The 12,054-nt window shown below is 40.1% G+C and overlaps 1 protein-coding gene across 9 annotated transcripts in view; it reads right to left on the reverse strand.

The window, feature by feature from the left end:
* THOC2 (THO complex subunit 2) overlaps positions 1-11,200 on the reverse strand; it is a 110,745-nt gene extending 99,545 nt beyond the window's left edge. For all 9 annotated transcript variants that reach the window (XM_075539318.1, XM_075539317.1, XM_075539316.1 and 6 more), the window contains exon 1: positions 11,062-11,200. In XM_075539318.1, coding sequence (XP_075395433.1) covers positions 11,062-11,132 — 71 coding nt within the window. In that variant the 5' untranslated portion in view covers positions 11,133-11,200. The remainder of the gene's footprint in view (positions 1-11,061) is intronic.
* Positions 11,201-12,054: the final 854 nt, after the last annotated feature.

Below are 12,054 nucleotides of genomic sequence, written 5' to 3' on the forward strand. Positions count from 1 at the left end.
ACTTCACTTGCCCTTTTCACTGTAGTGACGTTTGCACACATAGTGCAAAAGCAAAGGAAGGTCAAACTGCTGACAGTCAGCATGTATCAATGCAATAGCACCCAATATCTTATTCTACTCTTCACAACCAGGAACTCAAAAATAAAAGCGAATCTCACTGCAGATGTCACTAAACTGAATCATGGCCATGTACTCTCAGTAAACAAAAGCTACTCTCAAGCAAGAATGCCCTTGACGAAGCAGTAAAAACTACTAAATTCTGAGCCTTATTGAGAACTTTCTTTTAAAGAACAGGTCTTAAAAAAAATTTTTTTAATAAAATAAAATAAAGAACAGGTCTTTTTTCGTGTGTGATGAAAGCAAAGTACACACAAAGTATTCCTATCACACACCAAAATACTATGGTCATCTCCAGGAATAGAATTTGTGCCACTTGCAACTGTGCGCTGGACTAATCATTTTTTCATGGAATACCATTATCACTTGAAAGAACAATTGACAAACAGGTGTCTGACAGAAATCTTCTCAAAATTGAACCAAGTGAGTCTGCCATTTCAAGGAAGCCAATGATAAATTTTAAGCTTTCAAGCAAAAATTAAAATTTTGGAAAATTTATATCTGCTACAATGGGCCTATTTCCCAAGTCATAGATTTTCCTGATTAGTTTGGTGGTATTTTAAAATGTGGTTTTTAATATCCTGTGAAGTATATGCCAAGAGAGTTGGCTCTATATCCATGAGTCCTGTATCATCCAATTATGGACCAAAACTATTAGGGGAAGGAGGCTAAAAGGGAGTATAAAGTGTTATTTATAAAACATTTATATTATATTCTATATTATATAACCTAGAGATGACTTAAAGTATACAGAAGGATGTATATATGTATATACAAATACTAGGTCATTTTATATAATGGACTTGAGCATCTGCAGATTCTAGTATCCATGGGGGACTTGGAACTAATGCCCCACACCCACTCCCACCCGCACCCCACCACCACCACCACACACAGGGGCAACTGTATTTGGAAGAAGCTACAGAAGTCAGTGAGCCAATTTTCCAACTCATCAGTATATGCCATTCCAATATGATGCATGGTTTTGTAAGAAATCCATTCAAAGTGTGAGAGAGACAAATGGAATTTAATTTAACAAGTCTACTGATATGGTTGCAGATCCAACATCACAGCAAACTAAGAACCACTTACTGAAGTCGGTGGGATATCAAAGGCCAATACCCACAATTATCTAAAATGCTATAATTATTCTCCCTTTGCCAACTAGCTTTATCTGTGTGGGACTAAATCTTCAAATATTTCAACCACAACACGAGGGGCCTCAAAAAGTTCGTGGAAAAATTTCATCTTTTACTTTTCCATGAACTTTATGAAGCCCCTTTAAATTGCAAACCCTTAATTCACAGTCTACACAAAGATCAATACCAAGTAGCTAAGACATAAGATTCAAAAGCAAAAGAATGATTTACAGAAGATTTTAAGACAACAGCTTCGTTGCCTTAAAATTGGGAAAGATGGCTTAAACACAAAAGTACTCGCAATAAATCAAAATACTGATTTGACTATATTCAAATAAGTAATTTTGTTCCTTAAAAGTCACTATTACAAGAGTGGAAAGGCAAGTCAAATACCAAAAGATAATTGGATATAGTACAGCAATTAGTTTAGTATAACAAGGGGCTCCCATACAGACAACACAGCTAGCTATTAACTGCCAAGGAATCGGCCCAACTCATGGCAACCCAATGTATAATGGAAGGAATGGCTGCCCAGCCTTGCCAAAGCTATAAAGAGGCCTTACAGTCGAAGAAATTAGAAATCCACATGGCCAATAATATGAAAGATGCTCATGAAAATATGAGTATAACCACAATAACGTATTATAACAGACCTATCAAATTAAGGCCAAAAACCTTTAAATCTGACATTATCACAAGTTTGTCAGGATGTGGAACAAGATGAACTCTCCATACACTTCTGGTGGGAGTAGGTATTGCAATAGTTTGGCAGTATCTAGTGGAGCTGAAGTTAAACAATTTCAAAGTACTGGGAGAGGGCGTTCAAAAAGTTCATCAACATAAGATACAGACAATGGCATAGTTTGTCTCTATGAAAATTAAAGACCTAAAAGTATGTGAAGCGATAGATAGATCCTAAAGACATAATGTTGAACAAAAAAGCAGCCAGATACAATAGAATACATATTCTATTATTTGATAGTTACCCGGGATAATGGTTAGGGAGATGGGGGGAAGCAGGGCATATGGGGGATTCAACGGTACTAGTCTAGCTTGTTGACCTGGATAAGTTACAAGGTTGTGCATTTTACAATCAAAATTCTTTGAGCTCTACATACTTTTCTGTATTTTTTTAAATCAGATTTATCATTTTAATCTACTATAGTCATCTCTCCAAGGCTCTCTGATAACCAGGCTATTTCCATCCCTCAATTATGGATAGAGGGAAACCACTGGAGCTGTATGTCCTGTGGAGATCATACAAATGTATTTTGGGCTTCCATCACCATCCATAGCCTTTTGCATACTAGAATGTCACAATTTGAGCTCTGAGCACTTTTCTGTATTTTTTTGGTTAAATTTCACAATAAAAAAATAATCTTACAAGTTGTACAAGTCCTTAAAGAAAATTAAATGAGACAATGACCAATGGATTTATTTACATACCTTAACTTTTATGCATAGCCATCACGTTTCTATGGTCAAAGAAGCACATCATTTTAAGATGTAATAGAATTTGATAACATATCTCATCTGAGACTGAATATTTTGCCACATTACAATCATCCACAGAGGTTACATATTTACTTTTCAGGTTATCACTGCCCCTGGATTTCACCTGTATCTTTTTATTTTCAATGCTCCACAAGATGTTAAAAGTCAATAAGGGATACTTTCCTCGTCAACAATTCACTTGCAGGTCTCACAACACTATTTCCCAAACCAAGGAAATAAAATGGTCTTGCCAACAGAGAGTTAATACTAAGTTAAACCTAAATCATTTTAAAACCTCATTTTTCAAGTATTGGTTTTTGACCAATTCATTTTTTAAAAAAAAGAAAAATTCTTCAGAGAGCAATTTTCAAATGGTAAAAATAAATTGGTTTAAGTTTGATTCCCATGTGCTTTCACTTACTTCCTTGGAGAACATGGTATGCTTTCCAATGGGTTAAGCATTCATTAGATTTCTAATTCCTCAAAACACATCAGACCTTTCAGTCACATCTAGGATGCAAACTAAAATCAGTTATCCTTTAATAGGCAACATAGAAATATCATCTCCTTCATACTAACATTAAAGAATATAAACACCTGCTTTTTTTAAAATGTTACCTAGCTCCTTTTTGAGAGTAAACATCTCTATCAAGACTGTCCATTTTCAAAATAAAAGTTTGGAAGAGTTCCCGCACTTTGTGGTCCTCCTGACCCGAGGTTCATTTCCCCTTAGAACATAGTAGCAAGAGACTGTCTTTGAGAGAAGAATTTACCAGAACCAAGTAACGACTCCATCTTTGTCTTATGTACCCAGGTTACCCAGCCATTCCTTCTTATGATGAATGTTATTTGCTTCCTCCTCTGTTCCAGTAACTTCCTTTTTCTATTTGTTTTAATAAGTTTAATGCACACATCTTTTGATATAAACCTTCGAACTTAGTGTATCAGTATTTCCAGCCCAACTCAATCTAATGGCACAGCCATTGCTATATAATTTTAAGAAATAATTGAAAGATCTATCTTATCAGTCACAAGGCCACAAACAAATTCATTACTATGCAGACGATAATGTCATCATGAGCTATTCATTTGCATCTCAAAGATTTTTTGAAATTATGTAAGGAATCACTGATGGCTTATTAAGATCAGGCAATTCACTTGCATAACAGATACTTATATCTAGTGTAAAACATTCTCCTTCAGTGGTACGGAACTAAAACCAATCACTAAGAGTTTTCCTCCAATCAATGGATTTATCAGTGTTCTGCTCCCTAATCTACAGATCAAATATTAAAGAAATCATATTTCTGAATGCTACTATTTTCCTTATCAAACCATTTTCGTATCCTAGCCTAAATTACAGAGAAAGAACAAACAAAATTACCACCAACAGGTTGCCACCATTTTAATGTGACTCGAAATATAGCCATATCTTCCTCCTTAGTTCAAAATCAAAGGATTATTTTAGTCCCTTGCTAACCTCCAATTAATAGTTAAGTTTACCATTTTTCCACTTTTAAAACATTTCAGTGGTGTTGTGGGGATGCTGTGCTAGGTGCCTCAGAACAAGGCCAGAATCTCTTTTGTCAAAGAACTGTGAAACTGAAAACTAAATAAAAGGACTGACTGCAGTCTTCCCAAGGCCTTCAGAAGTATTTTGGGAATACTTATCATGGGTCTTTAGCATTCCACCTTACTTGCTCCCATTTTCCAACAAAAAGGAAATACCGCGTAAGCTTCAACTACTTGATTAGGCTTAACATTTTGAAGCTAGCTACACATTTAGAAGGCTGATGTCCATTTGCTTCTTCAAAAACAAATAAAAAGACTAAATTTGGCTAAGCAAAGTGTTTCCTCTATTTTAAGTGTAAGAACATAGGCATAACCAACAAGAATTAGCACCGGGACAAAGCAGCATTATCTTGAGAAAACACGCATTTATGGGAAAAGGGAGAAATTCCTGTATTTAAGAGTGGGAAAAGACACAAACACATCAACAGCACTCTCAATACCTTAGATGTTTAAGCACTATACAATATTTTAAATTTTTGAGCAAAGTAAAAGCCTAGATAATCTCCTGAGATGGCTTCAACATTTTCTGTAGAATGCATTTCTCAGACTAAGACTTATACTTCATTTGTGACTATAGTTCCAAATGAGAAATTAAATGCCAAGATAAGTAAAAGCCAGGTGTCTGAAGACTAAGACATCAACCAAAGGTTTCTAGTGAAGTTTAGGCCACATTTAGCACATTATACCTGCAGTCAGAAAATATATAAAACATACTTAAAAATATATAATATAATAATATACTTCCCTCCAAAAACTTCAGGTCAGGCATTTATTGCATATCTACATATATTTAGATAAGTTCTAAATATATATTTTAATTATTTAGGGTGGGAGGGTGAGGGAGGAAAGGAGTGAAGAGTAGCTGTAACCAAGGGCTCAAGTAGAAAGAAAAGGCTTTGAAAATGATGACAACGTATGTACAAATGTGCTTGATACAATTGTTATAAGAGCTGTTAGAGCTCGCCATAAAATGATTTTAAATAAATAATAATATACTTCCCTTCAAAAACTTGTCAGACATTTATTGCATATCCACATATACTTAGAGAAGTTCTAAAAAGTTTAAAAATTATTTAGGGGGGGGGAGGGAAAAAAGAAGAGCTGTTACCAAGGGCTCAAGTAGAAAGAAAATGCTTTGAAAACTATGATGGTAATATATGGTTAAATGTGCTTGATGCATGGATTGTTATGAGCCCCCAATTAAATAAGGGGGGAAAGAATAGAATAAATGAAGGATGACAAGAGGAGGTATGTCTGACCTCTGCAGCCTTGTTGAAAAAGAAAAATTATGGAATAGATGAAGAAACATTTAGCAGACCGAAACATTTAGCAACTTATCTTTATTTAGAACTACTGATAATTGGGGCCTACCAAAAATATTTCATTGGGATATGTACTTTTCTTCTTTATGCTCTGAGGCATTCTATTTATTATTTTTTATTATTAAAAGATCTTATTGGGGGTTCTTACAACTCTTCTCACAATCCATACATCAATTGTATCAGGCATATTTGTACATATGTTGTCATCATTCTTTTCTAGACATTTACTTTCTATTGAGCCCTTGGTATCAGCTCCTCTTTTTTCCCTCCCTCCCCCTACCCTCGTGACCTCTGGATAGACTATAAATTATTATTATTTTCACATCTCACAGGGACCGGTCTCCCTTCCCCTATGGTTTCTGTTGCTCTTCCCCAGAGGTGTGTGTGGAGGGATATGTAGATTTTTTAGAAGAAAATAGTTCTTCAGCCAAATGGATGATACTCAACAAATATATGTGTTTCAAAGCAGAACTAAGGCATTTGCATGAGGTGAGCATCTTCAGCTTAAAAGCTTGAAACAGAACCTTCCTGTAAGGTTGCCTATGAGAGAGAAGTGTTGAGCTGACTGCTACTGCATCTACCAATACATGCAAGTTCATTTCTTTTTTTTTCTTTTTTTATTATTTAAATCACTTTATTGGGACTTGTACAACTCTTTTTTTTTCTTTTTTTACATTTTATTAGGGACTCATACAACTCTTATCACAATCCATACATATACATACATCAATTGTATAAAGCACATCCATACATTCCCTGCCCCAATCATTCTCAAGGCATTTGCTCTCCACTTAAGCCCTTTGCATCAGGTCCTCTTTTTTTTCCCAACAAGTTCATTTCATTAATCAAGGTTAGCAGAAAAACATACACATGAAGACTCTTAGCTTCAAAATTACTGTGATTAAATCCATATTGTGCGTACGCTGCAAAATTTGAAAGGGTTTGCACTGTGAAACTTCTAAGAGTAGATCTAACAATTACTTTGGGGGAGGTCGACTTTGCATTTTTGCAACCACTGGAAAAAGACCGTGTTAAGAGTTCTGTAATTTATTGATGGGAGTAGCAATACAATGAAGGTAGGCTGAAGGTGAGGGGGGAAAGTGGGAGAAAGGGGAAACCAATCAAAAAACAAATGTGAAGGGAGACAGCAGTTTAAGATATTAAAATACTTTATAATTTATCAAGGGTTCACGAGGGGTGCAAGGAGAAAAAAAGAGTTGATACCAAGGGCTCAAGTAGAAAGAAAATGTTTTGAAATGATGGTGGCAACCTATGTACAAAGGCGTAAGAGCCCCCAATAAAATCATTTTTTAAAAAAACAGCACCTCTGGAGAAACAAGTATGTGATGGTCTATACAGTTGGGCAAAATACGGTTTTAATTCTCTTAAGTACTTATCAAAACTTACTTTTTAAAACCAAGACCTTTCCATGGGCACAGTTAGGAATTTGTGCTCTGTGAATTTCTAAATGCCATCTCGTGTGGTACTTTTAACATAATGCTTTAGGAATTAACTACAACCCCCAGAATACAGACATATGATGGTGACAGACAAGAAATAAACACTATCACCAGCTATATCATAGTTTTATTTTTTTCATAACTAAGCAATTGTTTATTGTATTTAGTATATTAATGTATTATTGTTTTGCTATCTTTCTTTTTCTAATACAACTCTTATCACAATCCATACATACATCAACTGGGTAAAGCACTGTGGTACATTCATTGCCCTCATCATTCTCAAAACATTTGCTCTCCACCTAAGCCCCTGGCATCAGGTCCTCATTTTTGCCCCTCCTTCCCCACTCCCTCCTCCCTCATGAACCCTTGATAATTTACAAATTATTATTTTGTCATATCTTGACCTGTCCAATGTCTCCCTTCACCCACTTTTCTGTTGTCCATCCCCCAGGGAGGAGGTCACATGTAGATCGTTTTAAATGGTCATTTTCCCAAAAATAAATAAAAAACAAAAGGTCATTTTCATTCCAGTTAAAGCATATCTGCTAATGTAGCTCCTTAAAAAGGAAGATCCACTGTAGATACTTTAAATATTGTATCTAAAAGTCAAAACTAAAAATGAACTCATTCACAATTTAATGACATATAACCTTCATTTTTAACATTTCCATTTGCTGTTTTACTCTTCAAAAATGCTGTTTTCAGCCAAAGGAAAGGATTTGGGGGTACAATAGATTTTTTGTAATAGATTTTTTTAATAGTGATCTAATTTATTAAATTTTGGAGTTCTTTATAATTTTATTGAGGCTCATACAACTCTTATCATAATCCATACATACATCAATTGAGTAAAGCACCCTTATACATTCATTACCCTCATCATTCTAAAAATTCGCCTTCCACTTGGGTTCCTGGAATAAGCTCATTTTCCTTTTTTCCCTTCCCCTCCCTCCCAGCTCCCCCCTCCCTCATGAACCCTTAATAATTTATAAATTATTATTTTATCTTATCTTACACTGTCCGGCATCTCCCTTCACCCACTTTCCCATTGCCCATCCCCCAGAGAGGAGGTTACACAAATTCCTGAGATCAGTTCCCCCTTTCTACACCCCCTTCCCTCCCGGTGTCGCCACTCACCATTGGTCCTGAGGGGTTTCATCTGTCCTAGATTCCCTGTGTTTCCAGATCCCAACTGTACCACTGTGCATCCTCTGCTCTAACCAGGTTTGCAAGGTAGAATTGGGATCATGATAATTGGGGGGGGGGGGGAGAGAAGCATTTACGAACTAGAGGAAGGTTTTGAGTTTCATTGTTGCTACACTGAACCCTCAGTGACTCATCTCTTCCCCACTACCCCTCTGCAAGGGATGTCCAGTTGTCTACAGATGGGCATTGGGTCCCCATCACACACTCCCCTCATTCATGATGATATGATTTTTTTTCCCGCCTTTGTTGCTTGAAATCTGGTCCCTTCGGCCTGGGGTGTAAAATTGAAATGAAAATGCTAACCATCTATCTTTAGCAAGATGACAAACACTCATAAATTCAGCTACATGCAACCAACGTTTCAGAGGGAAACCATGAAAACCAAGTACTAGATGGTAAAAAGCCTGACTATAATATTCCATGTTACACAAGTAACACATTGAAACTCTGTAACAGAATGCAATCATATAACTGACTAGATTTGGATTTGCTATCACTTGGATTCATAAGCCCTACAAGAAAAGTCATAACAACAGTTTTTAATAAGCTCTTAAAACTCAGAAACTAATGGCAAGGACCATGGATCATGTAAATATACATAAAGTGAGATCAAAATTCCATTTTGGGGGTATTTCATCCTCCAAATATCAATCTGTTCTTTCCCCAACCGCTGCCAGCAAGACATAACCAGTAAATTGAGTTTCCAACTCCTATTGCTAATTACCACTCAAGTGGAAGGTGGGAGCAAGTACAGTACAACTGTCCAAACCATTACCAGGCAGGAGAAAACTAAACCATCTCTAAAGATGGCAGTCCCCAAAAAGCTGAGGTGCCTTTAAGAGTAAACAAAACCAGGAAGTAATTCGCCAGTCTTTTGGGTTATCCTAGTGTAACATAACTGATGGTGGTTTCGTTTGTAACATCCATCCCGTCTTCCCTGCGCGCAGGGGACTTAACAGCTAATTGCTGGCTACTTGTTCTACGAATTTAGAAAAATGTTCATGGCAGTTAAAAATGAATTTGTGTCAGAGAGAGTTCTATCCTTACTAAGCCAATAAGCACTCAGCATAGGCTAGAGGGGCAGAGCAGGAGGGGCGGGGCCCAATCAAAATATGAGACATACTCCCTACTCTTCAAGGGCCTCTCAAATCATTAGAGAACCGAAGTAAATACACATGAACGAGTCAAAGACCAATTGGTAATTGCGAACCTGAGTGCTATAGCCTTTAAGTGCAAGAGCTGTCCTGATAAGTTTAACCAACTATAGGTTGGAGTAATAATATTACTATTAATAGCTATCACTAGAGCACTTACTATATGCCAAGTGCTTTACAAGGATTATCATTTGGTCTTCTCAGTACTCTTCTGAATAGAGTACTATTATTCCCAATTTACTCAAGGGGGAAAGTCAAAGTGGTTAAGGAACTGAACCAAGGTCACTCAACCAGTTAAGTGGCTCCCTCCAGCAATCCCAGCCTAGGGCTCCCGGGGCAAGACTCAGGGACGCCCAGGGCGGGGAGGCGGGGCTGAGGGCCTGTATCTCAAGCACAAGATCCAGCTTTCGCCGCATCTCCTTCCAGGCAACAAAGTTTCAAAGATCTTTCTCACTAGCAACCTTCAAGAGGCTACAAGCCCGGGGAGGCGGGGGACGGGACAATTACGACCAAAAAACAAAAACTGGCTAACTGGAGGTAAGCTCATACAGGGTTTAGTTTTAGCTTCTAAAGGCAATTAATTCAGCGATGACCATTAAAACTCAGTAACTCGTTTTAAGAACCCGTGGTTTCTTTTGACTGTTTAAAATGTCTCCCCTCCGGGGGGGGGGAGTGTCACACAGAGAAGAGAGCTAGCGAGCTGGACTTGTGCGTAAGGAAACCACAGGTAGGGCAAATTACTGCTTTCTGTGTTGATAAGGTGGGGGGGGGGGGTGCTACGTTTTATGGCTTCAAAGAAATATGTTATCCTAGGAACTCAAGAAGCTTGGAAAGTTGCCAACATGAGTTGCAGTCCCAGGACAAAATGGGGTTTAGGAAACACTGAATGACGAAAGTTGAATCCAACCCGAAAAGGCTCCTAGGTGAAAAGATGGAGCAAAAGAAATGCTGGCCGATCGTCCAGGGCAGCGGGAATCCCTGCCACACGTCGCCACGGCCCGCAGCACCGCGACAGTCAGAAAAGCCGCCCCCCGCTCCCCCCCGCCGGCCCCGGAGGACCGAGCAGGGCTCTTCGCGATGCCCAAGGCTTCGCGGCGGCGGGCAGTGAGGAGTCCGGGACGGTTCACCCTGGTGGGACTTCAGGCAGAGGCGGCTCCGGGCTCCCCGCTGCGGGCTCGTACCGGTGGCAGTGAAGATATGGGGGCGAGAGAGGTGGAGAGTTTGAACAGCCCCGGCAGCCCGGAAAAGAGAAAGGAACCAAGTGAGCTCAAGGGACAAGGGGGACCCCCCCTACAAAACAAAATCGAGCAGGAGCTAGGGGACTCGCAGGGCAAGACAGTTCTACGAAGAGGCTGGAGGAAGACGGGCTACCATAGGCAGCAGGACTGTCGGGAGCAGGGAGGAAGGTGGTTGGCGGCGGTTAGGAGCTCCTGTCCTCAATGAGTTCTAAACTCCTAGCCAACCCTCCACGCCCGCCACCCAGATGGGGGAGGGGGCGCATCTTCCCCCCCCGTCGCCTCCCCCCACACTGGAGACGGCGGCCGCCACCCGGCCCCGGCCGAGATCAGCCCCTGTCACCGGCTCGGACACTCACAATTCGCCTCTCCCTGATTTCTCCCAGTTCTTTATCCACTCTGCGGGAACCACCACAGTTGCGGCCGCCATCTTCCCCCTCACTAGTAACAGAGGCCCGGATGTGTAGCACGCGAGCGAAGGGTCAAAGGGGAGCACCGCCCACGGGGAATGCCGGGAGCTGAGAGTTCGCTTTTCGAATTCCCGCCCCACCTTCTTCCTAACCTCGCGGCAGCGCGAGCGCCGGCCGCCAACCGTGTCGCCCTTCGCGAGGTAGCCGGGCCAGCGGCGTCCGCCGCCACTCCGGGCGCCCTCAGAACGGGGGAGAAGGCGGCCCCGGCCTGCCTCGCCGCCCCTACGTTCCGGAACAGCAATGGCCGAGGAGGCATGCAAATGCAACTGTAACTTCGTCTGTTTTCAATCGCCAAGGCCTAGCTTTTATTGGTGAGGAAAAACAAGAACCCACCCCTCCCTCCCCTAGGTGAGCTCACAAGTTTTGTTAAAGACACAAGCAGATAACTCGCACTCTGCCCGCGTCTGAAATAAAAGAAACTACTCGGGAAGGGGGTGGCCATTCACTGCGTGGCGGCATTATGCTAATTGAGGGAAATCGGCTCCGGCAAGCACTGGAGCAATGTGTTCTGCAAGCCTGCTGTGCCGAACTCTGCTGTGAGCATTGGGAAAACTTCAGAGATGCCACCTTGACCCAAACCTCAATATTTACTTAGTTTCAACGGATACACTCAAGTGATACTTATTATTTCAATGGGCGAAAAGAAGCTTTAGAGTGGAAGGACATGGCGAGCGCTATTCTAACTATGTAAAATGAAAATCAGCTTCATTTTGAGACAATGGACATCATATGCCTCTTCATGAGGTGCTAAGAAAAACACGAATCTGTTCTGAAGTAATCCTGCCCAAACTTCAGCCGGATCCTCAGGAAACCTCAGACAGACTCAGAGGAACCAGTTACAAAATAATTTGCATGTACTTTTTCAAATGGTCATGGTCACGA

This window comes from Tenrec ecaudatus, chromosome X, assembly GCF_050624435.1.
Source record: "Tenrec ecaudatus isolate mTenEca1 chromosome X, mTenEca1.hap1, whole genome shotgun sequence".
Lineage (NCBI taxonomy): Eukaryota > Metazoa > Chordata > Mammalia > Afrosoricida > Tenrecidae > Tenrec > Tenrec ecaudatus.